Source organism: Neovison vison, chromosome 8 (genome assembly GCF_020171115.1).
Source record: "Neovison vison isolate M4711 chromosome 8, ASM_NN_V1, whole genome shotgun sequence".
Lineage (NCBI taxonomy): Eukaryota > Metazoa > Chordata > Mammalia > Carnivora > Mustelidae > Neogale > Neogale vison.
This window is the reverse complement of record NC_058098.1, coordinates 92,046,132-92,073,490: the sequence shown is the minus strand read 5'-3', so window position 1 is coordinate 92,073,490 and position 27,359 is coordinate 92,046,132. Positions and strand designations below refer to the sequence as shown.

At 49.8% G+C, this 27,359-nt stretch overlaps 1 protein-coding gene across 1 annotated transcript; it reads right to left on the bottom strand.

Moving 5' to 3' along the window:
* Window positions 1-134: 134 nt before the first annotated feature.
* Window positions 135-27,078, bottom strand: VAX2 (ventral anterior homeobox 2). The gene is made up of 3 exons (XM_044262467.1): window positions 26,841-27,078; window positions 9,917-10,104; window positions 135-578 (listed from the first exon to the last, which is right to left on the bottom strand). The coding sequence occupies exons 1-3, from the start codon at window positions 27,076-27,078 to the stop codon at window positions 135-137; spliced, it is 870 nt and encodes a 289-aa protein (XP_044118402.1).
* Window positions 27,079-27,359: the final 281 nt, after the last annotated feature.

Here is a 27,359-nt window from a genome sequence, read left to right as displayed (position 1 = left end):
TGAGCTGGGGGGCTGGCGGGGCCGGATGCGTGCTGCCCCCGCGCTCTGGGACCCGGGCTCCGGGCAGCGCACGGGGCAGGGCAGGCAGGGACGGTGCCGTGCTTGGGGACTCAGTGTCACAGGGTGGTGGAGGCTTAAACACTGGCTTTCTTGCCACCTCCAGGGCTGCCCCCTCTCCTTTCCAGCCGGCTGTACGGCTCAAAGGCTGAGGAGCTGAGTTCATAGCAGGCGGGCAGGTCCAGGAGAGGAGCCGTGGAAAAGCAGAGTGCTGGTGGAGGGGGTGGCCGTGGCGGGGACGCCGAAGCCGAGGCCGAGGTCAATGGGTTGAGGCACGGGGAGGAGTTCCTGGGGTCACCCAGCGAGGTGGCCCTGTGGCCGGCAGGTGGGCCCAGTGGGCCAGGGGTCAGCGCCAGGAGGCTTGGGGCCCTGGGCACGGAGAGCAGCCGGCCCTGCTCCAGCAGCCGCAGGATGTTGGAGGTGGCAAAGGCCTCGGAAGCCGAGGAGGATGCCCGCTTCTCCAGGTCTCTGCTCTGGTCTTTCTTCTGCTTGGTTCGGCGGTTCTGGAACCAGACCTTCACCTTGGGGAAGAGGGTGGGGAGGGGTGCCAGAAAGGGAGAGGGGACAGGTGAAGCAAAGAGGGGGTAGGTGGGAGGAGAGAAGGAGAGGGAGGACATGGAGGGCAAGGGAGTGGGGAGTGGGGGGCAAGGGTGGAGCGAAAGGGGAGAGAAGAGCATTCAGAATGTCACTAAGGTCTTCCCACACCAGCCTGCTCGGGGTGAACCAGTAAGGGACCCACCCTCCAGATCATGGACATGGGGCGTGATCTAGAAGGTGGACACAGATTCCCAGTAGGCAGCATCTGTGGGCTCGCAGAGCACTCACCTTATAGGGAGGGGCATGGCCCGAGAAGGGGCCCGGGGACGCACGGGGTCCCAGGCAGGGATCAGCTGCCAAGTGTGAGAACCATCCCACTGCTCCTGGTCTCGACCCCCACACTGCCTCTGAAGGGAGCTTTCTGTCCCCATCTGTGTGAACCTTTCGGCAGCCACCTCCCCCCTCATGCCCTATAAAGGCCGCCAGGCTTCCTAATGCGACACCAGGTGTGACAGCATACACAAGACTGCCAAGGGGGCTTCCAAGGGCCACACACTCAAACCTGGGGATGAAGAGGTGCCAAGTCCTCCACATCTAAGTGCAGCCACCAAAAAAAGGGCAGAGAGAGCCCCTTTCTCCAGGTCTAGGAGAGGAGGCAGGAACAGCCTCTCCCACCACCCAGGTCCTGGTGCTCCAAGCCCCGTTCTAATCTGTAGAAGAAACTGGAGGCTGGGAGCGAAGCTCAGTGGTCAGCCCTCATGGTGCTGGGATTTCCTCCCCACTGTGAGAAGGAGAGGGTGTGCCCCTCACGGAGGGCGAGGAGCAGGCTCTGGAAGAATCATCTGTAGGGACTGGAAGGGCCTAAGAGGAGAGTCTGACGCCCCTTCCCCAGCCGGAACACTTGTCAACCCAGCACGGCTGCGCCCAGATTTGTGGCCCAGGAGTGCAGAGGCTGTGCTTGCTTCTGGCCTGGAAGTTTCAGAGGCTGGCAGCTGGCTGGGGCAGTGTGTGCCCGCAGGACAAGGTGGGGGGGCACAGGGGGAGGGCACAAGAGAAAAAGGATGGGGTGGCCTTGCTGGTGGACTCCAGCTTTGCGAGGGTGTAAGGGAGGCCAGCCCCTCCTGTGGCTCTGGGGAAGGAGCCCAGAGGCAAGAAAGAGGAGGCAGGAGTGGGAGGGCTGGCTGGGTGAGGATGAGGGCCCAGTGGAGGCCCCCTAGGGCGATGCCTGGAGACCCCCACTTCCTAGGAGCAACCACCTCTCTAGCGCCCCCAATGGTGAGTCAGACCTGTTCTGAGTCAGGAAGGGGAGGAAGAAGAGATCGGAAATAGACAGGAGTCTGGTGTTTTAAATTGGACTGGACTGAGTTTCAATGATAGAAATAACCAGAAGGTTATGGGATGTACTCGAGATTGATGGCTTCCCTCCTTCCTTCATTCATTCACTAAATCATTCATTCAGTGGCTATGTACTGAGTGCCTACTACCTGCTGGGCGCTGCCCTCCACGTGGGGGGCAGGGAATGAGCAGGGATGAAAGCAGAGCAAATCCTTGGTGTGGAGGGGACAGCACTGAGGGAGAGCCGGAGACGAAGAAGGGCAAATGAGAACAGCGTGACTGTCAGGGGGCGTGAAGGGCTTTGGGCAGTGTCCCTCAAATAATTCGTGCTGAGGAACTGCCTTAAAGTTTCCAGTCTGTTGTGGACCAATGTTTTTGTCAAATACAATTAAAACGAATTACACTTACTCTCCCATTGTGCCCCTAACTCGTCCTGGACAGGGAAGAGTTTGCGGGGGACACCAGCCCTGAGAACCGCACTTGGAGAGACACTGGTTTGGGAAAAGGCTGCAGGATGGAGGGGGAGAGGGAGGGGAGGGGACTAGCTCATTACTTAGTGGGTGGCAAACACGGCCTCTCTGAAGAGGTGACATGTAAAGGAGATAGCAGTAAGGGAAGGTCAAGGGCATTCGACTAAGTTTGACTGAAGGAAGCCACTGGAAAGAAAACCTTCATAAGTTTGTTGCTCCGTGGAACTTCAGGAAAGGGTCCCTCCAGACCCTTGGGGAAGTAGCTCTTGTAGGACCGAGGTACCACCCCAAGAATGCCCCAGCTCAGTTTCTCATCTCAAAAATGGGGACAAAAATACCTGGGCTGTTGCAGGGATCAGATAAGAAAGTCCATGTAGACGGCTCCGCATGGTGCCTGGCCTACCCGGAATGTGAGCTCTTGGTTCTGAACTAGGGGGAGAGGACAGACCTAGAAGTCAGGATTCCTGTCCTGGGGAAGCTGAGGTTCCAGGGGGAGGGTGGCACTGACCCGCTCCTGGCAGCAAAGGGAGTGGCAGTAACAAGAATGTGATCCATGAGGAATGACAAAGCTTGGGTGGGTTGGGAGGGGAGCAGGGAGAGGGACATGTGGGTTGGCCCCAGGTCTGGGAAGTCTCCTGGGGAAGAGGGAAAGGGGGGCAGGGGCTGGGGTCTGGCATGCCCATTTCTTGGGCCCTTATGAGCCACATCAGGGGCTGTCAATCCCTGAGATTACCTGGAGTCATTTTCTAGCAAAGCCGGATGCCCCTGCCTCATCCCAGCTCAGAATCTCTACAGGGTGAGGCCTAGGCATCCATATTTTTAAAAACTTTCTGGATGTGATTCTGGTGTGTGAACTGGGGTAGAAGACGCTGGAGTTGCAAAGGTGGGGACGAGGCACCAGGCCCGTCTACTTCCTATCATTAGTCCCACGGTCCCTAAAGGGCCAATTTGTAAGGCTCAGCAAACAAGTAAGAGACAGGCTCATAGCCTCTGGGCTCGTCCCCCACTTTCCTTAAGGAAGCTTTCAATCCCACCACCAGGGCCACCCTCTCTCAGGGTTAAATCTGGGTACAGGTCCTTGAAGGCCCAATTCGATGGCATACTGGATGGGCCTGGATCCTGTGCAGAAGCATACTTCCTGATGCTGGCCTCCCCTTGCTTTCTTGGTGCCCTGCTGTGTCTCCCTTCAGGCTGCCATCCTGCCTCCTCCCTCTCCTGGTTCCCCTGGAACTCAATGAATGCTTGGGGCCCTCTTACCTGCAAGGGACCACAGGGCGAGTCAGTAAGTCGGTGAGTCGCACACGAGGGGAGGGGCGTGGTTTCTTTTTTTTTTTTTTTAAAGATTTTATTTATTTGTTAGAGAGTGAGCGAGCTCAGGCAGACGGTGGTAGGCAGAGGCAGAGGGAGAAGCAGGTTCCCTGCCAAGCAAGGAGCCTGATGTGGGACTCGATTCCAGGACGTTGGGATCATGACCTGAGCCGAAGGCAGCCGCTTAACCAACTGAGCCACCCAGGCGTCCCTAGGGGTGTGGTTTCTAGCCAGCTGCCAGGACTAGGGAGGTGTCTTCTGGAAGATCATCTGTCCCCCTTTCTGGGCTCATGGTTGGCCTTAAACCCCAAGCCTCACTGTGGATTTGGAAATGGCATTGATCTTTAAGAGGCTGCCTCCTGGGGTGCCTGGCTGGCTCAGTGGGCTAAAGCTCTGCCTTTGGCTCAGGTCATGATCTCAGGGTCCTAGGATTGAGCCCCACATCAGCTCTCTGCTCAGGGGGGAGCCTGCTCCCCCCTCTCTTTTTCTGCCTGCCTCTCTGCCTCATTGTGATCTCCGTTTGTCAAATAAATAAATAAATACATCTTTAAAAAAAAAAAAAGAAGAGGCTGCTTCCTGTGACTGTGGGCCCAAACCTATTAACAGTACTTGTGTATCTGCAACAGCCCTGGTTTTTGTAACCTGGAAAGTACCCCCTACTCTGCGGTTCCAGATGAAGTCATCTGGGGCCGAGGTGATGGGTATGGGGCTGAGGTAACTGTCGAGGAGCCAGAGCTGCTCTTATCCAAGCTAAGGGATGACCAAGTCAGTATTGGGATGTGGCCCTTTGTCTTCAGCCTCCAACCTGTCTGGGGCCCTGGCTTTGAAAAAGTCCCCCAGGTCAGCCGAGTGACGGGGGTCCTGGAGCCAGCCTCCCACCTTCCTTTTCTCCAGAGCCACGTCTTCTTTTCTTGTTTCCGGCTCTGCCTCTAGTCCTTCATTCATACAACACATAAACAGCAAGCATCCAGCCCATGTCGGCATTGCCAGGTGCTGAGGAAACAGGAATACCTAAAACTCACCCACTTACCTCTCAGACACCAGTAGCAGGGAAAATGGGCAGGTTGGTAAGAGTTACAAGACAGTAGATATTTTGGTAGAAGTAGCAAACAAGACAGTGAAGATCTTGGGGTCAGACAGACCTGGACTCAACTCCGGCCTCTCCTTGATTAGTGAGAATGGCATGGGGGCAAGTTACTTAAACTCTCTGGTCCTCAGTTTCCTTATCTTTAAAATGGGCTTGTAATAATGCTTCCTCATAGGCTTGGGGTGATAACTCAATGAGCTAATACTAGTGGATTCAGTCAAGTGTCTGGCAGATGCTGAAGTCTTTCCAGCAGTGTGGTACCACATCATTTGAAAAATACAGAGGTTGTTAGGTCTTCCCTAGAAATTCTAACTTGGAACCTGTGGGCTGAGCATGGAATCTGAGCCAGAAATCTGCATTTTAATGAGAACCACAGGGGTTCTCCACAAAGGTGGTCTGCAGACCACACTTTGAGAAACACTGGTTTAACCAAGCACCATATGTTCTCCTTGAAATGAAGCATGGGGACGAAGTGTATCGGGGGTTTCTAAACATAGCAAGAACTGGGCTAAGTGGGACCATCCTAGTTCTCTGATGTGGGGAAGAGCACATGTCGCTTTGGGGAGCTTGGGGGAGGTGATTCTGATGGTTCCAAGAAATAGCTCTTTCTGAGACCCCCACCTGCTCTCCAGCCTTCAGGATCTCGGCAAGGCCAGGGCCAGAGGTCACTTGTGTCCTGCCTGGTTCACTGTCCATACATCTGAAGAATGCCCCAGCCTGCAGAACTCTGCAGGCGGTGGGGAGAGAAGGCTTCGCTGTTCTGCCCACCAGGTCCTATAAGGGGGCTCTCATTAAAAGTGCAGACAACCTACCTGGCATATAGAGGTCAAGGAGGAGATAGGGAATGAGAACGGGCCCTGAGTAAGCCCATGCTCTCTCTCTGCCTGAATTAGGACCCTCCTGATACCCAGGAAGAGGGCAAAGATGCTGGTTGGCAGGAGGAAGAGAAGTGGACAGAGGCAGTCGCTCGGAGAGCAGTTGGGGGCATAGTTGGGAGCTCCAGAGGGCAGGGCTGTACTTGGCATTGAAGCCCTCAGGTCCAAAATGACCTTCAGCTTCCACTCTCTACTAGGCCTGCTACACCATGGTTCCTGTTTTTGGATTTCCACAAGACTGTTCCTCCTGTTTCATCCCTTAGAAGTCCATCAATCATTTGAACACACTTGAAGGAATCTCTTATCCTTTCCCCCAGAATAACCCAGACCAAGACCATTAGGTAAATCAGAGAAACATCAACCCTGTGAGAAAACTCAGACAGATCTTCCTGACATTTCCACTTGGATCTCAGACTGAACTGATCCAAAACAAAACTCTAGATTCTTCTCCCACTGTCCTGCTCCTCCCTGGCTTTCTCAACTTGTCCATGTGGGATGTGGCATATGTGACCATTTTTCCACATACATCTGTTCCAGTCCCAATCACTTCTCTCTCCCTTGCCCAGTGCACATAATTCATGATGAGCAAGTCCTAACAGGCTCTATCTCCAAATCAGAGTACGTCTCAGATCAGTTCACTTCTCTCCTTCACCATCACCGGGAGCTTGACACAACAGGGCAGTGTCCCCACCTTGCCCTCTCATCCACATTCTCCAGATGTCAGAGTGATCTCTGTAAAATGCCAGTCCTCTCTTCAACACCTCACTGTGGCCCCTAAACACTATCTGCTCTGCCCTACCTATCTTCCCTATTACCCTCCAACTCCAGCCACACTGGCCTTCTGACACTTCCAGAACATTCTATGCTAGTTCCAGGTCTTGCCAGTTTACTCTGAGTCTTGACTCCTCTTCTTCTCGCTCTTCCTCTGCCCGTTTCCTTTCTGTCATTCACACCTCAGCCCATCTCCTCAAAGAAGCTTTCCCTGATGACCCCAAGGAAAGATTTCTAGTCTCTATTTTATCATGTTTTATCTGCCTCATAGCACTCATCACTCTTTAAATGCTATCTGTCAGGGCGTCTGGGTGGCTCAGTGGGTTAAAGTCTCTGTCTATGGCTTAGGTCATGATCCCAGGGTCCTGGGATCAAGCCCCGCATCAGGCTCTCTGCTCAGCAGGGAGCCTGCTTCTCCCTCTCTCTCTGCCTGCCTCTCTGCCTACTTGTGATCTCTGTCTGTCAAATAAATAAATAAAATCTTTTAATAAACAAACAAACAAATAAATAAATGCTATCTGTCTTTCTCTGCAGAATGGAAGCTGCTATGAGGCTAGGTGCCTGGTCTGTTTTGCTCTGGGCTATGTTTCCAGTGCAGAGAACAGTACCTGTATGTAGTAAGTATTCAGTAATATTTTTGAACAGAGGTATGGGTGAATATATGGAGAATTCCACTGAATTTTAGCTATATAACCTAGAGCAAGTTACTAACCTCTCTGAGTTTCCTGAAATGGGGATAGTACTACCCATAAAGCCATCTTTTTGTAAAGATTAGTTGAACTAATGAATGTATGTGCCTACTTGATTTTTATTTTTCTTCAAGATTTTTTTCTTAAATAGGCTCCACACTGGGCTTGAACTCATGACCCTGAGATCAAGACCTGAGGTGAGATCAAGAGCTGATGCTAACCAAATGACCCACCCAAGTGCCCCTAAAATATTTTATTTTTAAGTAATCTCTCTATCCAGTGTGGGCCTTGAATTTATGACCCTGAGATCAAGAGTCGCATTCTCCACTGACTGAGCCAACCACGTTCCCCAAATATGCCTGCCTTAAACTTTGAACATGTTATTTAATTTCTTTGTGCCTCAGTTCCCCTCCCTTTAAAGCAGAAATAATAAAGGCCTCTTCTGGTATTAAAAAGTGTACATATTTGACCTTTGTCCCTGGTTCTAGATAGGGAGCCCCTAAAATTCCAATTCCCCTTGGAATTCCTTGAGGAATGTCTTTTGTCATTGATAACGGATCCCTTTAAGCCACATCTGAGATTATGCTAACAAGGTGACTCAGGGTGGGCCCTGCAGAGTTTCAGGTGGCAGCACTGGTCCCAGAAAGACACCACCCCCCATGATTAAAGGTTTGGAGTCTCCAGGAAGGGGAGGGGGCTGGGTTATAAAGACTCTTGAATAGTAAGGATTCAGAGAGCTTCTGGGTTGATAAGCATGTGGGAGTCTTGGGGTCTGGCACACCCAGAAACTGTACAGAAGCTCCTCGAACACCCCCACCCCAATAGCTTGCTCTATGGATCTCTTTTGGCTGTCTCTCTCCCCTGCCCCAAACTGGACTATTTCTGAGTTCTATCCTTTATAATAAGCCTGTACATGAAAGTGAAGTGTTTTCCTGAGTTCTGCCAGCCATTCCAACACAGCGTCAAACCCGAGGAGGGAGATGTGGGAACCCCCAATTTTCCAGCTGGCCAGTCAAAAGTACAGGTGGCCCAGGGGGGACTTGCACCTGGCACCAGATGGGAAACTGTCCTGTGGGACTGAGTCTTACGTGGCGGCGTCTGTGCTCACTGCAGGAGTCTGCGTCAGAACTGAATTGACTAGTTTGACAACCATTTGGTGGGACACAATGGGAGAACTGGTTGCTCTTGGTGTTGGGAAATACCACACACTGGGCGTCAGAAGTACAGTCTAAAGAAATACCTCCCCCCCCCACAAGGTCGTGGTGAGGACAACAGGAGTTAGGCCACCTCGAGTACTTAGAGCCTGGTACAGAGGACCCGGTAAAGGTAAAGGTCAGCTGTGCCCTATAGGACCTACAAGACCTGGGGCTGGGGAAAGAGAAAGGAGGGGAGTAAGCAAGAGTCAGTAAGTTGAGGATTCCCTGGGGTGGGGGTGGGGGTCTCTGTTTGCCCAGCTGTGTGCTGAGCTCCCCAAAGAGACCTGAAAAGGAGATGTGGCTTTCAAACACATTCTTGTCCCCTGGAAGTATATGCTAGCTAGTGCCCAACACACACACACACACACACACACACACACACGCGCGCTACACGCCATATGGAAGGGTCTCTCAGGTGGAGGTCTTATGGAAGTCTTCCTGGAAGAGGAGAGGTTTGCCCTCATCAAAGGCGGGTACACTATGGTGTCTCGGGCGCAGAGCAGGGGAAGAATGAGGACAGAGAAGGAGCAGAGTTTCCAGGTATAGTGTGTGGGCAAAGAGAGGCCAGGCAGAGGACAGTTAGGATAGGGAGGGGCAGGTACGGAATGGTGACTCTCTGCTTCATTTCGCTCCAGGAGCTCTGGCCTGGCGCAGCCACTGCAGCCCTCTGTCTGGCAGAGCCTGGCTTGCCAGCCTCTGTACTGAGCATTAGCTGGGGTAAGGGTCCTTGTTGCCCGGGGCCATCTGCCGGGTGGTTCGGGGCTCTGTGACTGGCAGCTGCAAGAAAACAGGTCCAGGTGGAGATGGCCCAGGCTTACAGGACAGCAGCCACCCCTGACTTAACTGCACTGGGTTGCTGGGAGGCCTTGGTGAATTACTCTGCACAGAGCCCACAGAGCAGCTCCTGGGCACAGCAGGTCCTCAGTGGTATTATTACCATTATTGTTATCATGCATCTGTTACAGCTTGAAAGGCCTCCAATCACAGAGAATGCATGCTGACTTTACAAAAGGTTCTCCTTCGGGTCAAGCTTATTATTGTTAAAATGCTAAGCCCTTCCTGGGTGAAGGGGGTGTTCAGACTCCTTCTCTCCAGCAAGAAATTCCGAGGCACAGTGGGATAAAGGGTGTGTATGGAGGGTATGTATGGAGGGGGGGCGGGGGGGAAGGCCCAGAATGGGGAAATAAGTCCCCAACTCAGTTCTTTGATGTTTCTTCTCTTCCTGGAATCTTTGCTCCTGGAAAGCCAACCCCTCCCCATCCTTTCCTGCAAGGTCCCTCCGGCACCAACACCCCCTGATTCACTCCCTGCATCCTGGACCCCCTCCTTCCTATTTCTCTGGCTCTTTCTCATATCCCACCCCAAAGTGGCAGATGCATTCAGAAGGCCCCTGTGGGCCTACTGGCGCCAGTGCTCTCTTGTTCCCACTGTATTTACTGCTCTGGTTTACCTCCAACTCTCAGCTTTTCCCTGATACATGTCTGAAGTCCTCCCAAGCTGGGTCTCCCAGTAGCAGCCCGCAAGGCCTCACACCCCACAAAGTCCCCAGCCTGCAGGCTGGGGGTGGAGCAGCCTGGCCCTGCCGGCTTACCTGAGTCTCGGAGAGGTTCAGCTGGCGGGCCAGCTCAGTGCGCTCCCGGCCCACCACATACTGGCAACGCTGGAACTCCATTTCCAGGCGGTAGAGCTGCTCGGCCGTGAAGGACGTGCGAGTCCGCTTGGGCCGGTCCAGGTCCAGGCCCCTAGGCAGGACGATCTCCCGGATGGTCCCCTTGGCATCTGCAGGGGCCGTGAAAAGAGGCCGGTTAGTTCACTAGGTAAGGAGTTAGACCACCAACAATCATCTTCACAAGAGGCAGTGTGATCTAATGGGGAGCTCTTCCGCCTGGGTCTGCAATGTGGTGTCTGACAAGTGGCTTACCCTCTCTGAGCTGAGCTTCCTTCATCATCCAATGTAATATGTTGTATCTATTGGGCAAATATATGTGAATGGGCCTCATTACAAATTTCAAGTCCTCTACCATAGTCTGGGCAGAAAGGATTCACTCTGACTCAGCCAGGATTTTGTTCCCTCGGCAGAGGAGAAGGACAAATGGACAGAGATATACCAAGTCCTCAAGTGCAGAGGAAGGGATGTGTTAGAACCGGACCTGATCACTCAGGTAAGGCTTACTGGAGGAGGCATCTAGGGCCAGGTCCTGAGCCTTGTGCTGGCATGTGCATGCATAGGGGAAACACTCAGTCCACAGACCCTCCTGGGATCCATGAGGAAGCTAGCCAGCGTGGGGTGGGGGGCAGCCTAGGGAGCTGGGATCCCCAGGAAAGAGCCCAAGGACCACCGCCACCACATCAAGCTGCTGCAGTGCCTTCCAGGGACAAGATTTCTACCACTCCCCTTGTACCTAGTTCTGAGCAACAGGACCACCCTCCTGGGTCCTAAACCAATGCCATCTGTGCACAGGGTCTCCAATATTTTGAAGCCTCCTCAAGAGTGGCTGAAATCCCTGCAGCCTACGTTCACTAGATATTCCCACTCAAAGAACTGAGAAACAACAACTAAATGTGCGGCAAAAGTAAAATGTGAATTGGAAGGGGGGCTTGCCTATCTATACCTCAGCTTTAATTATAGGGGCAGAGATGATCTGTGTTCTCCCTCTAGAAGCATATGGCAGGGCTTCTCATGTTTTAGGCGTAATAAAAACAGACACCTCTGCCGTGTGTGCTCTGGGCCAGGCACTGTTCTACGCACCCAAACCCTCCCAATGTCTCAGTGGAGCTGAACTATTTATTAGTCCCATTTTACAGATAGGGAAGTGGAGGAACACATTTTAAGTAACTTAGCTGAGGCTGCACCGACACTATTCCATCAGCTGTATAAATACCCTCACTTTACCTTATGAAGACCATCTTTTGGTAATGCGTAATGATTCAGTGGATAGGTTATAATGACGAGAACTCTGGTCATGGGTACAGAAAAAGAAAAAAACAACTTTGGTCAGGGGTACAGGAAAGGACCTGAGTTTGGGATGTGCTGTCTGGCAAGGGACTCCTGTGAGCCTCACCACTCTGGATTCTGCTTCTAGAATCTCTGCCCTAGAGGGTAAATCTGACCCACTCCCCCCGGATCCTCCACCATATGATCTAGGAGACTGGTACTTGCTACATTCTGAAAAGGTGGGGAGGTAGTATTTGTGACCCCGTTGACTGGGTCCCCTTTGTTCAAGTCCTGTTATTTCCAACTACGAGACCTGTCTCAGAACATCGTCATGTCACCCAAGTAACTCCATCTCCAAAGGCCTTGATTTTATTAAAACTGTTTAGGGGTGTGTAGACTGGAGGAAGGGTGGCAGCTGTCATATGTGATGCTGGCAGCTTCACATCTCCTCAGTGAGCCTCTGGAGACCACCTGAGCCTGTGTTCCTGACCACTGGGGTCAAATCACACATGTCCCCCGTCCTTTCCTCCTTGTAGAAGAGCCGAGACAAGCATTCCTGCCTCAGGGAACAGACAAGGTCAGCTCTTCCTCTCAGGGTCAGGGAAGGCAGGAATCCTATAGGCAACTTGCCTGTCAGATATCAAAACAGGCCATAAAAACAAGCATAGGAAAAGATACCCAACATCGCAAGCCAGTAGGGAAAGGCAAGTTAAAATCACAAGAGATATAACTTAGAATAGCTAAAATAAAAAATACTGAGGGTTTCAAGGCTCGGAGGATGCAGAGAAACTCAATCTCTCAGGCACTGCCAGTGGGAACATACCTGGTACAGCCACGCTGGAAAAAGACTTGGAACTTTCTTAAAGGGTTGAATATATATTACCATAAAACCCAGTGACCACACTCCTGGGCATTTATCCTAGAGAAACAAAATCTTAGGCTCATGGCAAAACCCATACATGAATGTTCACAGCTGCTTCATTTATAATAACCACCCCCATGGAAACATGCCACTGAATGTCCCTCAGCAGGTAAGTGGTTAAGCAAACAGGGGTACAGCTAGTCCATGGGATATCAACTGAGCCACCCAGGCATCCCTTGATAATGTTTTATAGATATGCAAAATGTCACTTTTGGGAGAAGGGGCACCTGGATGGCTCTGCTTTGGGCTCTGGTCATGATCCCAGAGCTCTGGGATCAAGCTCCGCATCGGGCTCCCTGCTCAGCAGGAAGCCTGCTTTTCCCTCTCTGCCGCTCCCCCTGCTTGTGTTTCCTCTCTCACTGTGTCTCTCTCTGTCAAATAAATAAATAGATAAATAAATAAAATCTTTAAAAAAAGATATAAAACTAGAGCTGTAAAGGAAAGACAAAGAATATAGCCAACTATATTAAAGCTAATGCCTTTTGTAGGACAAAAGCACAAATTTTACCAAGATAAATTTTTTTTAATTGAAGAAAAACCTTTTTAAAAAGGTAAAGAAATGATCTATAATGCAATAATAAATGATTTTTTAAAAAATCAAGTTGTCTAGTCTAGATTGAAAAATGGTCAAATAATTTATCTGGGCCATTTAGAGAAAAAGATGCCAAATGACCAATAAATGTAAAAAAAATGAGCACAGCTTCACAGAAATCAGGATGCTGAGAATTCACACGATGGAAAATCATTTGTCTCCCGTAGGACTGGAAGGGCATTAATGAATGGTTAATAAATCAATGATGAGGGACACCTGGGTGGCTCAGTTGGTTGGACAACTGCCTTCGGCTCAGGTCATGATCCCGGAGTCCCAGGATCGAGTCCCGCATCAGGCTCCCAGCTCCACGGGGAGTCTGCTTCTCCCTCTGACCTTCTCCTTGCTCATGCTCTCTCTCACTGTCTCTCTCTCAAATAAATAAATAAAATCTTTAAAAATAAATAAATAAATAAATAAATGATGAACTGTAGGAGGTGCCACACTCCCATCTAATGTTGGTAGGACTGTAAATTGTCACCACCTTTTTAGGCTACATAAGACACATGTAACTTTTGCCCTAGCATTTTATTTTAGTAAGTATTTATCCAGAAAAACATACATTCAAGTGCTCCAAAGTATGTGTAAGTATGTTTGCTACAGCTTTGTTCAAAATATTGAAAATCTAAAAGCAACCTCAAGGTTCCCCACAAGGGAAATGACTGAACAAATGATGGTAATTCACACTACAAAATAGAGTGCAGCAATTTAAAAGAAGGACAAAGTATTTACGTGAACTGACATTAAGTGAAACAAAGTTACAGAATAACATACGCAGTAATATCCCACTTAAGTAAACGAAACACATATTCATATCAAACCATTCAATACATATTTAATGAGCACCTACTATGTACCAAATATTATACCAGGGTCTGGAGATACAGAAATGAGCAAAAGAAACAAGGTCCTTGTTTCCTTAGACCTTGTACTGTGGACAGAGAAATACAATAAACTTTAAAAATGAGTATGTATGTAACGACAAATGCTGGGATGACAATAAAACAAGAGGATATTGCTGACCCTCTCCAAATTACCAAAACCCAATAACCATAGCGTGTGTGTGTGTGTGTGTGTGGTTGCTACTTTAGCTATAACAGAGAAGCCTACTCATCAAAGTTAAGTTAATGGATAAATTATGAATACCGTTTACCAGTGTTTCCAACCTCTCCCCAGCACATGGTAGGATTGCACTAATTTGCTGCACTTTGAAATTAGATACACCTATATGACTGACTTGAGCCAAAAAGAAAAGAAAAGGTCACCTTCAGGTGGACACTTTAAAAACTGGTTCATAATCTGCCATGGCCCTTCCCTCTCACTGGGATGGTCCTGGAAATAGGAGTCAAGATGGCCGGTCATCAGCCTGGATCTCAGAGTACCAAACCGAGCCCGAGCCTACTTGTGATGCACTTATCATGAGAGTGAGAAGTACACTTGTGTTTTATTCAAACTCTAAAATTTGGGGTTGTCTCAGAGGCAAAACCTAGCCCCCTGGACACAGCCCCCTTCCCTGAATTTTTCCTTTTCTGGGTGGAGTTTGGGGGAAGCACCCAGAAAGAGGGACAGCTTTAATTCCAGGGCCTCCTTGTGGGTAGGGACTTGTTAGGATGAAAATGCACCCCTGAGGCTTGCTGCCTTTCTGGTCTCCTCAAAGAGGCGTGAGTCCTAGGGGGATGGGAGAGGGTGATCCTGCCTTGGGGGAGGAGGTCATCTCTGACTAATAATGGCTAGCCAATGCCCCTGACCTCTAGGACCAAATATTACCCACTCCTGGTCCCTCTCCCAGTGGATGCCCACAGAGCCCTTCCTGATTTCAACCCCCCCGGCACCCGGGTAGTTCCTTTGCATGATGAGCTGGTAATGTGCCGATTTTAAAATGTGACAAAGTCCTTCCTGCTTTAATCTACAAGGTGATTATTATAAAAATTCCTTATGGAAAATTCATCTTTGAGTTTATTGGGAAAATTAAAAATGGAAGAATAGTGAGGAAACAATGTGAAAGAATGAGGTGAAAATGCTTGCTTTATCTCCCACCCCCGCCAGTAGAACATATTACAAATCTACAGCAACTAAAAGGGTATGATGCCGGCACAAGTATCTGGAAGCAAATCAACGCATATATGAGGATTTTTATAAAGAAGACATTTCAGGGGTGCCTGGGTGGCTTAGTTGTTAAATACCTGCCTTCGGCTCAGGTCATGATTCCAGGGCCTGGGTGAGCCCAGCACTGGGTTCCCTGCTCAGCGGGAAACCTGCTTCTCCCTCTCCCTCTGCTTGTGTTTCCTCTCTCACTGTCTCTCTTTCTGTCTAATAAATAAATAAAATCTTAAAAAAAAAAAAAGAAGACATTTCAGATTAGAGGGAGGAAAGATAAGATTATTAAAGACCTGGCTTTTGGGGTGCCTGGGTGGCTCAGAGAGTTAAGCCTCTGCCTTTGGTTCGGGTCATGGTCTCAGGGTCCTGGGATGGAGCCCCATATGTGGACTCTCTGCTCAGCGGGGAGCCTGCTTCTCCCTCTATGCCTACTTGTGATCTCTCTCTCTGTCAAATAAATAAACAAAATCTTAAAAAAAAAAAAAAAAGACCTGGCTTTCGGACAATTAGCTCATTATTTGGAATAAAATAATTCATCTCACACTGTGTGCAAAAATAAACACAAGATAGATGAAAATCTTCATATAAAAATAAGCTCTAAAAATTGAAGAAAAATACAATTTTTTAAAAAGGAAAATAAAGGACAGATTTGAGTACCCAGAAATTAAAGCTTTTGCAGGACAAGACTGTTAAAAGACAAAAAACAGATTAGGAGAAAATATTCATAATACCTGCATAGCAGAGTCCTAATGTCTGGTACAAACAGCTTCTAGAGACTGAGGAGTAAAGTTCAGCAGTGAGAAACTGAGCAAATTTTATGAAAGGTTTATTCAGAGAAGAAGAAATGCAAGTGCCTAATAACTACGAAAAAATACTCAACCTCAGAGGGAATCCGAGAAAACGGAAGTTAGAACAGCAAATGAGATACAGCTTTTTCTTTTTCCAGATGCCATATTTTATCTATCAGCCTGGGGAAAATGTGCTGGCAAAAATGAGGGAAATATAGGCCCTTTCAAGCTCCATTTTTATTTTATTTATTTATTTTTAAAGATTTTATTTATTTGTCAGAGAGAGAGAGGGAGAGAGAGAGCGAGCACAGGTAGACAGAATGGCAGGCAGAGGCAGAGGGAGAAGCAGGCTCCCTGCCGAGCAAAGAGCCCGATGTGGGACTTGATCCCAAGAAGCTGCGATCATGACCTGAGCCGAAGGCAGCTGCTTAACCAACTGAGCCACCCAGGCGTCCCTCAAGCTCCATTTTTATAAGAATATTTGTAGAGGGCAATTTCACAATACCTAGCTAAATTAAAAACTGCAATAATTCCATTGTCCTAGAAATTTGATAGAGGTTTCTATGCCAGAGAAATATTGATACACTTTGATAAAGACAGACTCACTGGGGCATGGTTTGTAAGAGAAAAAATAAAGGAAAAGGTTCAATGTTTATCAGTAGAAATATTGTTAACAAAATCACAATATTAGTCATGCCTTTGGCTTTTATGCAGAAGTTAACAAGAATGAGGTACCTCCCCACATATCAGTCTTGATGGATGCCCCTTACATGCTACTTTACAAAAACAGCAAGTATGTACAAACCTGTTTTTACAAAGAGCAAAAAGTAAGACTACACTGTGTGTGTGTGTGTCTGGGTGTGTATGCTTGTTCCTACATAGGCTCAAGTCTGCAGGATAAACACCTCTCTTCTGTTCGCTGTTCAGGATCAGAAGCTGGTCAGGGAGGAAAAATTTTCCCTAATCTTACCTTGCATACATTTTTGTTTGGTTTGTTGCAAAGACTATTATTGTAACAAAATTGAGTTTTATCTTCAGTTTAACAAGAAATTTCTAACAGAACTAAATGACCCAAGAGAAAGGACCATTAGATATGATTACAATTTAAATTTGAGTTCAGAAAAAAAAAAAAAACCTCACAGCAAATTTTTTAAAAAGGAAAAGATTTGGGCGTATTTGCAACACATGTCACAGGAAAAGGTATTATTTCTTTAGTAGAAAAATAGCATTCACAACTATAAGAAAATAATAAAAACAGAAATAACTAAGCAAATAAATAAAAAATTCACAGAAGAGGAAATTAAAATGAGGACTAAGTATATGAATACATGCTTAACTCACTAGTAATTAATGCTAATATGCTAATAAAATTTATGCTAATAAAAATACTTTTTTTTTTTCACTTGAAAAAACTTCACTCTAAGAGTCAGTATACCTGGGTTGGAAGAATGAGGAAAATGGCACATTTATACACAATTGCTGGGAGTATAAATTTTTGGTATGAATTTTGGAAATACTTATCATAATTTTAATATGATACATGTGAAATAATGCTTATTATTTTAAACATTTTATTATGAGAAATTTCAAACATACACAAAATTGGAGAAAATAGTAAAGCTCTGATGTACCTATTCCCCAACTGCAACGATTATAAATTCAGGAGCAATCCTGTTTCTTCTCTGTCCTCATAATTTTAAGCAAATCTCAGACATCATATCATTTCATCCGGAAATATTTCTCTGTGTATCTCTAAGAAAGACTTCCTTTCAAAAAAAACTACAGTACTACTGTCACAACCAAAAACATTACCTGTCATTCCTTAACATAAAAAAGTCCTACACATTTCCACATTTTTCAGATTGTCTCATGAATGGGACTTTAAAAAAAAATCATCTGTCCAAATGAGGACACAAAGATGTTCACTGACATATTGTGTGTAGTGGTGGAAAAGTAGAACCAACCTAAATATCCATCAATAGGGGACTGGCTAAATTAATTATATCTGAAGAATGGAATATCATGCTGCTGTTACAAAGAACAAGACAGTTCTAGACAGCAAGGTGTCTACAAATGTTTATAAAATGGAAAAAATTTTGCAAAAACAATTCCTACTCTTGTAATATATCACTTACATCTTTCTATTTTTCAATTAGTAGAGAAAATTTGAGAGGTGATATCCTGGGAGTATACATGATTTATTGGGGAAAAACGAAGAAGTTTCCACTTACACATGATCTAGCAAAACAGCATGGTTGGTTTTATCATTGGAAGGTTATTTTATCCCTCAGAAAATAAAAGACATCAGAAGGAAATTATAAACTTAAAAAAACCTGCAATACATATTGAAAGCAATGAGTTACTATCCTTAATGCTGAGTTTCTACCCATCAGCACAGAAAGGAATATTTGAAAATTAAAAATGTTCAAAAGAAACAAGTTAATAGATAACACCAGAAGAAATATACTGGTCAGTAAATATGAAAAGGTAGGTAGCTTCACTAATAATAAATGAAATAAAAATTAGAATGCCAGTGAGGCACTACTTAACACCTATACCATTGACAAAGGTAAAAAAGATGCGTAATGCCCAATATGGGCAGAGGGAAAAGATGAGGATGTAAACTACAAAGAATAAGATGACAATATGAGGGTATAAATTGCAAAGAATTAGTATCTATCAAAGATATACAATACAAACTGTGGTGGCAAGATTTGGTGATACAGGGGCGCCTGGGTGGCTCAGTGGGTTAAAGCCTCTGCCTTCAGCTCGGGTCATGATCTCAGGGTCCTGGGATCAAGCCTACCATTGGGCACTGCTTCCTCCCTCCTTCCCTCCCACCGCCTGCCGCCTCTCTGCCTACTTGTGATCCGTTTCTCTGTCAAATAAAGGAACAAAATCTTTTTTAAAAATTATTTTTAAAAAAGATTTAGAGATGCAAGCACTTTCAGGCATTGTTGCTGGAGCTGGAGCTTGGGTGGGGGTGGGTGGGGAGTGGGGTGGTATACCATAGACTGAAGGCAATTTGGCATTATCTTCCAAATTACAAACACAGGGGCACCTGAGTGGCTCAGTGGGTTAAAGCCTCTGCCTTCAGCTCGGGTCATGATCCCAGGGTCCTGCGATCGAGCCCCACATTGGGCTCTCTGCTCTGCAGGGAGCCTGCTTCCTCCTCTCTCTCTGCCTGCCTCTCTGCCTACTTGTGATCTCTGTCAGATAAAGAAAAAATCTAAAAAAAAAAAATCTACACACGTAAAAATGACTGAGAACCAATTTATTTATTGCAGCATTGTATATAATAGCAACATATGAGAACAAAGCTATATGCCCACCAATAGGACATGGGTTATGCAACATACATTATGGCCCACCCAGTCCATATAAATGGAATATTATGCATCTGGGAAAAAACTGACGAGAAATTTCTCACATCCCAAAATATATAGGTAAGTGAAAAATAGCAAGGTGCTGGAAAATATGGAAATGTCACCATATGGGTATAAAAAATAAATAAATAAATAAATGCAAGAAAAAATAAAATAGGGGCCCTGACTTGCATAAGCATGAAATGGTTTTGGAAGGACAAATGAGAAAGTAAAAATCGCTGCCTTAGAGCCGGGTGGGAACGGGAAGACGGAGGGCGGGGATGGGAGAGATTCTTCCCGGCGTCCGTAAAACACCACCACCACGTTTTGAAGTTCCGAGTCATAGGAGTTAGTTACTCTTTTGGAATGAAACAAAAACACGTTTTTTAAAATTGTGCTGTGCGTAAACTTTTTTCTTTTTTTTTTTTTTTTTGGTGCCGCAGTCCCACTGCCAGTAATTTATCTCACGGAAATACTCAAGGGCGCAAAGCCCCGCGCCCTGGGAGTTTATTGCACCGTGTTTCTGTTGGGGAAAAACAACTGGAACACCCCTTCAGCGGTTGGGAGAAGCCGGGCTTTCCGCAGCCCGAGCGATCCTTCTGGTTCCGTCACGGGACAGCGCGAAATGGTTGACCCGAAAAGATGACCCCTGCGGATTAAATGTGTTTAAAAAGGTAAGTTGCCAAACAGCTTCTGTAAGACGATTCCGCTTTTTCAACGTTTGTTTGCCAGAGTGGAAGAATCTGGAAGGACGCACCTGGAACTGCGAACTGTGGCCATCTGGGGGAGCCTTCCGCCGCTCCAGGATTTGTTTTGTTTACGCGGAGCCCCTATTGCTTTTTGAAATGCAATCCTCCGCCGGTCCTTCTCCGAGTGAGTGTGGCCCTGGAGCCCGGCCCGGGCTGCCCGCAGCCCACGTGCCGCCGCGCTGGGCCGCAGCAGGGGCGAAACCCGCCGCACACGCCGGCTTTGGTCACCCAGAGATGTGCAGCTCCAGCGGCTGGCTGGAGGCCTGTGAACTGAGCGCGGAGGGCGTTGGGGGGCGCGGATTTACCCAGGTATTATTGCTTTCTCACCCCCGGCTGGCTTTGCGCGCGGAGCCTCGCACTAACAGCCACAGAGAAGCAGGAGACTCGCTACCGACCTCACCGCCCTGCGCCTCGCATGACCCCCTGCTCCGGCCGGGACCGGACTCTAGGCGGCCCATCACCCCCCGGCCCTGGAGACCCAGCGATGAGTCAAAGAAACATATTCGAGGTTTTCCATATTTTATATGTCGGTGGTTCGCAAAGTAGAGGGCTGCACAAAATTTCAACAATATGGCATTGGTAATTTTTTTTTTTTGGCATTGGTAATTTTATGTTTTAACAATTATTCTGGGCTCTGGCACCATCATGGTTTCATAAAAGAAACGGTATTGTAACGTCAAATAAATGAGGACGTCGTCTCAGAATGAATGTTGCTCCTGGGCAGGGGCGTTGCAGTCTTATACCTAAAGAAATAGGCGACGTTGACTGCTTTTTTGTCTCCTTTCATTCACTACATTCACTACACAAATACTGTGTATTGTGTGCTAAGAACACATCCGGGGAGATGGTGGATTTGGACGGCGCGGTGACCTCTTCCGTGGTCCTGGCGCAGGGTCAGGCCCCGGATCCCAGCACCTGCCTCCCTGGAATTTCGCTCAGGTCTCGCTTCCCAGACAACTCTGGGGTGGGCGGGTCAGGAACCCCGCACTTCCCAGTGTCTGAGACAGTCTCGTGTTTGGGAAGCTGAGCGCTAGCACCTGGGTCTGACACTTAGTAGGTATGCACTGATGTTTGTGAAAAGAATCAACAAGTGAAAGGCAAGACCGCAGGAGAACCTTCGAGAGGCCTTTGGGGGGTGGGGGCAGCTAGCACCTAAGAGCCGACACAGTCCCATCCCCACCCACCCCTGCGCTCCAGGCCCTGGCTTTCTCACCTCTGTCCACTCTACTGCTTTGTAGACCAGATCCCGTCCTGGCGCTGTCCTGTCTTTCCCTTTTCGCATTGTTCGAGGCCACCCTGACACCCTCAGGCCCTCCAACCTCCCTCCTGGATGGGTGGGGGAGACCACCCAGCTCTCAGGGATTCCGGGGCAGGCCCACCCTGTCTCGGTGTCCTCTATCAGAGTTTCTCAAATTGGGGTTGGGAACTGGTGGTGTGGGGTGGATACACGCTGTGTAGCCCCGATGGCTTAACAAGGAATGAGGTCAATCTTTATTTTCTTTTTTAAGATTTATTTATTTTTAGAGAGAGCGCTGCAGAGGGGGCGGGGAGGAGGAGGAGAGGGAGTGGGAGACAAGAGTTCCAGCAGACTGCACTGAGCCGGGAACCCAAAACACGGCTCAGTCTCCTGACCTTAAGATGAGGACCTGAGCAGAAAACAAAAGTGGGATGCTTAACCAACTGCCTTACCCAGGCGCCCCAGGCCAATCTTTATTTTATATTAAGCAAACAGGAAATAGAAGTATAATTAATATGCTTCCTGTGCCCCCCCCCTGCAAATCAAAGAGATATAGGGGGGGAGCTCAGGGCCACTATAGCCCCAGGTTCAGTCCAGGGTAATTGAGGAAATGGCCTAGAGCCAGCAGGACCCATAAAGGTTCCCTCTCCCTATAGATGGTGCACAATGGGCCAATGTCCCCAACCAGAGCTAACCATCTACCTATACCAGCCCAAGGACACACACACCCCCACAGTTCCCTCCCTCCCCTCCAGGGCAAGTACTCCCTCAACTGTCCCAGGCTCCTTGCTCTGCAGGGTGAAGGAGTGGAGGCCGAGGGTAGGGGGGCACCTAGAAGCTCTAACCCTGCAGGTGTGTATATATGTGTGTTTGCACGTGGGTGTGGTACACACCCAGGCGATGTGGCAGTGGGTCCACGGGCACTAGAACTCAGTCTACCACCCAGAACAACAAAAACAGCACGAAACACAAGGAGCCTGGCAGAGTTCCCTAAAAATGCAAACTGCACGCAAAACACATCAATGAGAGGACACATTCGGTTGCCCGGACTGCTTCTGTGTGTGTGTGTTGGGGGAGGCGGCATGTGTGTAAAGGGGAAAATAAAGACCAAAAGGATAGCACCTGCTCTAGACCCTTGAGGAGAATGCGGGTCCTTCTGCCAAAACAAAGCAAAAGGAAAAACATAACAAACAGAACAAAAACAATCCCAGGGAAAGAAAAAAAAAAAAAAACCCTAATACAACCGCACACGCCCCCAAACTAAAAATAACATATAAAACCCAAATTCCAAAATTCCATACAGTCCCTGTATGAACCATTCAAACCTTTCAACTGCTGCGTGGGGCCTGGGCCTGGGTAATCGCGTGTATTCACAGACTCTGATTGAGGCCAGGGTCCTGAGGTCCACCAACAGCCCAAGAGCTGGGTCTCACAATCCTGTGCTCATTTACATAAAATAATCTGCCCCACCTTCTCGGTTGTTTAAATGCCCGCTGGGCAAGTGGGCAGGTGTGCCTTGTGGAGCTGCTCCGACTTGTAGGGTGAGACCTGCAAGGTCAGGGCTGAGCCGCTGTACGTCCAGTGGCTTTTGTAAATCCAAGCAGAAAGCGAGCAGATTCGAAGCGAGGTTGAACCCAGATTTGACTGCAGGAGCGGGGAGTCTGTTCCCCCACCCACCCAGGCCGCTCTCAGCTCAAGCCCCAGAGGCCTTGGCCTCTTGCCCAGCGTCTTCGGATGAGTCTGGCAGCCAGGGCCCTGCCTGTTGCAGGCCATTGTCTAGCCCGTTTAAGGGTTTGGAGGTTCCCCGTTCTGGAACACAGCAGCACTGCCCCCAGATGGGCGGTGGGCATGGACTCCACTAAATTCAGTGCCTCCCTTCCCCACACTCACATCAACAGTGAGAATTGCTAGATGGTGCTGAAGGCCCTGTTCTTCCTGGGTTTTCTTATGTCCTTAGACACCAGGTGAAAGCATTTCAGCGAGTGGGTGGTGGTGGGCGGGTCAGCTGTTCACTCAGTCATGGGGTCCCTAATTTTTTCCTGTCCTCCTGCCACCAGAGGTGTGTGGAAATGAGGAAGGGGGTTCTCCACTTCTCACAGAAGGGGAGTGCTAGGGGGGGCAGCGTGATCCTGTTTCACCGGGGCCGAGGTGCTTACATTGAGCTGAGAACAGAGGATGCAACCAGAATGGCAGATTGGCACCCATTGGCCTAAGGGACCCCTTCAGGGGAGCAGGTAGAGGTCCTGAGCATTATTCACAGAAGTGGCTAGCAGGCGACCCTGCCGGCTCTATCCAGAAGGGTTGTTGAATTTGCATCCGGATTAATCTGGGAATCACTCAGGCACATCTGAGTGTATGGGTGTGAACAGAGATTGTGAGGTTGCTGGATGTTTCGGGTGAGAGTTGGTCCGCGTCTTCCAAATGCCCGTGTCCCGGGTCCAGCGAAAAGGCCATTGCATCTGGTCTGCCCTGTGCGGTGAGAGCCGAGGCTGGGAGGCGGTCTGTCTGACTGCCTCCAGCTCATGGCTGGCGCGCCGTTTCCAGTATAAAACAAAAGGATCCCCCATCCATGCTCCTCACCAACAAGGGGCTGTGCACGCTGAGGTGTGTGGTGGCCTGCGGGGCTGTCTCATCTCGTAGGAGCCTGGCTGTGTACGCCGCGGGGTGGGGGGTGTGCGGGCATGCCTGTTGTGCACACTCGCCTGTAATCTTTGTGGCCTTGTTTGTGTCCGTGTGTAGCTTGAGGCGGCCTCCATTTTGAGGTGGGGATGCAGCAAGGTGGGCCTCCCTGGCTCCCTGACCCGCATTTCGCTGAGGCAGCAGGGGACTTGAGCAATTGGTGGAGTGAGGGTTCTTGAAGTTGATTGGGGGAAGGCCACACCTCGTGGTCTGCAAGGTGGCACTAATCCTCCTTTCCACAGCTCTCAACCCCTTTGCTGTTCACCTCCCAACGTAGGCACAGCATTTTGCCAAGGCAAAAAGACACCAAGTCCCCGATAGCGGGGTTGAGCTGAGCTGGAGGAAGCTTCTGAGGAAGGAGGTCCATTCCCTGAGTGGTTTGTGGGTTACCTCAGAGCAACCCCTTTTCGTTCGACAGAATATTTTTGGAGATCCTGCTGGGCGTTTGCAATTTTATAGACTTCACCTCTGATATTTAGCACTGACTTTCAAGGTGACAGCTCTGGGTTTCTATGTACAATGAGGAAAATTAGGCACAGAGCAGCAAAGAAACTGGCTTAAATTTAAAGGGCTCTAAGGCCGGTATTCCAACCCAACTTCATTTAACTCCAGTACACACACTTACCTTCTATCCCCCTGTGCCTTGGAACTCCCCTCAATAGATCAGGACAAAAAGAAACAGAAAGAAGTGCTAAGACCCAGAGGAAGTGGGGTTCCTTCCCAGAACTCTCACCCCATCAGCAACCTAATGGTCTGTGATGGCAAACACCTCCCTTCTACATTTTTATAATTTCCTCCAAAAGTATTTTGGGAGGCTATGTCCTGGGAGGTCAAGGGCAAAATGCATTTGCTACTTAAAGCACACCGGAGGAACATTCATCCTGATGCCAGGCTTTTCATCTGTTAGAGCCTCTACCCTGAGCCCAGGTGGGGCCAGGAGGGACGCAGGTGACCCTGGCTAGGAGTAATTAAAGTTAAATGACACGCCAGGTATCTCAGGCCTGATATAACCTCTTTTTCATTAAATGAGAAAGGGCAGAGGGATTTATGAGGACCTTATGTACCTTTCCTTTCTTTCTTTTTATACTATGCCAATATAATGCATTGCTGTATGTGCACACATGCATTTATAAAAACCTATCTCCTGACAATGCACACAAGCTGTTCCACATACAGTCTGTGTGTGTTGGAGGGGCGTTCATCTCTGTCCCGCTGTGGATTGCTCCTAGCGTGGGTAGCCTCCACGCTACCACTCTCCTACCTTCTGTGAGTTTACAACTGAGAATTATTAAACTGGCCACTGTACACAGAATTTATTTGTTCTACATGCAGAGTTAGTAGAGTGGAAGGGATGATAGGTGGCATAGAACTCACGATGGTCTGGAACTCACAAATACCCACAGATAGTGTATGAGGTGGTGAGTGTCGCAGCCAGGGACTTGAGGGTCTTAATCTCAGAGTGTGGGCTTAAAGGGCTGATTTCTTTCTTCATTTCCGGAAGCCCTGCAGATTTTCTCAATGGAACTCCAAGCTGGCTGCTGACATCTTGTATTCAGGGCATCCTACAGTCTATGAGAAGGGATCCAATTTAATCCCAGGTGCCCAAAAGGTCCACACACCTGATGGAATTGCCCCTCATACCCAGTCCTGCATCTGCCTCAGCCCAAGCCTTCCCTCAGAACAGTGCTTAGTGCCCCATCTCTAGGGAACCACACCTGACACCAGGAGTGTTTTCGGAAGACCAGGGTCTTTGAGTCTGTGTACAAGACAGTCTATCAGTTGACTTTACACTGGGCTGCCTCCATGCTCAACACTAGCTCTGTCCCCCATTCCCAGAGCCACTCAAACCCAGCGGCTCTGGGGAAGCTGTGCAAAACCAGGCCAAGGTGCCCCCGTCTGTGTGTGGGTGGCCTAGGTCAGATCAGACAAACTCGGGATCCTGGCGCTGGGGTGTCCTGGGGCCAGCGGCAAGCTGGTTTCCCTTCCCCAGGACCTGATGGCCAGGGAAATCAGCTCTGGCCGGTGGCCTCGCAAAGCCTAGCGGCTTGCAAGAGGGCGCTCAGGAAGCAGAGGCAGTAAAAGAGAAGCGGGAGGAAGCCGGGCTAGGGAGTTGGAGGAGGCCTTGGGGGGAGCCTTTACAGGCGTGTGGCCTCTTCTGGGCGCTCGGTCTGCGGGTGCCCGCGCTCTGAGATGCTGGGGGAAACAGACCTCAGGCTCTGGCCAAGGCCTAGGGGCAGGCTGACCGCGAGACCCCCGGAATTCCCTTTCTCCTCCCATCTCTCTGGGCAAGGCCCCGATCCGGCGAAAGCTGAGCCTGCAGCTTCCCGTGAGGCTCGTTTTAGGGGTCTGGGAAGTCTCGGCCTCGAAGCGAGGAGGCCAGGAGGAGCCGGGTACTCGGGCGCAGTCTAGAAGCGCTTGTAGGAAAAGAGGGCTGGGGAGCGCTCGGCAGAGAGAAAAGGCCAAGAAAGAAGAGAGGAGGGCGAAGGGCGAGGGAGAAAGCGAGAGCCGTGAAAGGCCAGGCCGGGAGAAGGCCGCAGCGAGAGCCGGCTGGGCCCGGGCGCCGCGAGGAAGTGGGAGCCGAAAGAGCGAAGCCCAGGCGGGCAAGCGCCGCGCACCCCGCGCTTCGTGCCCGGGTGCCCTCTCCGGCGAGCAACCAGTGCGGTCTGCGTCGCTGGGAATGAGAAACCAGGCTGGCCAGGCGGAGGGGAAGCGCCTGGCCTCTGAGCGGAGCGCCGGCCTTTTCCTCCCGGGGTTCCGGACGCTGGTCCCTCCTTGTCCTGACCCCGCTGAGCGCCCGTGACGCTCTTCTCCGCACCCGCCGTTTGGGACGCGGGGCGGGGACCGGCTCTCGGCATCCCGCGCTCGCGTCTGTGCCCCCGCCACCGTCAGAGGCTGGGATGGGCCTAGGGTGAGCGGCCGGCCGGAGAGGCTGAGAAATATAAGGCAGTGACACGGGGATCTCTTTGGTCCGGTTCGCCGCTTTGTCCCCTGCACTCAGCTCAACGTTCAGCACACAATAGACGCTCAGAATAATACTAGCTGAATGAATGAGTGATGACTGGTAGAGTACATGAATTGGGAGGTGGAGGCAGCAGAAGAGCGGAGGGTTGGGGAGTGGGATCCGGTGAGCCAGGACCGCGAGCTGTCCGCTTACCTCGCACCAGGATGCGGCGGCAGTGGTCTGCCTCGCCGAGCCCGGAGTGGCCGTCGCTGTCCGTGCCGCTCTCCCTAGAGCCCGCGGGGCTAGAAGCAGAGGTCACTGCAATTTCCCTGGAGCTGCGGCGGCCGGCATCAGTAACGGAGTCCTCCGCTCCGCCTCGGTCCCCGCCGCGGCCGCCGTGAGACTCCCGGCGTGCGGGACCGCGGTCGCGCTCGGTGCCCCCATCGCCCATGCCGGCCGCCACCTCCGCCTTCGCCACCGCCTGGCCAGCCTACGCTACCCAAGCCCGCGACTCCCCGCCCCTCGCGCCCCCGCGCCCCTGGCGCCCCCCGCCCGACTCCTCCTCCGGCCCCGCCCCTGCCCGGCTGCTCCACCCATCCCTGCTGATTGGGCAGGAGTCGGGGTTCTCCGACTCCCAGAGGATTCCGTGGCAGCTGCGCTGCGCGGGAGTGGGGAGGAAGGGAGAGGGTGGCCCACTCCTTCACCCATAGTCTAGCCCCACACTCAGCTTGG

Coding starts and splice junctions, on each gene's coding strand:
- VAX2 (XM_044262467.1), bottom strand. CDS start 27,078: ATGGGCGATGGGGGCACCGAGCGCGACCGCGGTCCCGCACGCCGGGAG. Junction 10,105..26,840: donor CCGCCGCATCCTGGTGCGAG/GTAAGCGGACAG, acceptor CGGCCCCTGCAG/ATGCCAAGGGGACCATCCGG. Junction 579..9,916: donor TGAACCTCTCCGAGACTCAG/GTAAGCCGGCAG, acceptor CTCTTCCCCAAG/GTGAAGGTCTGGTTCCAGAA.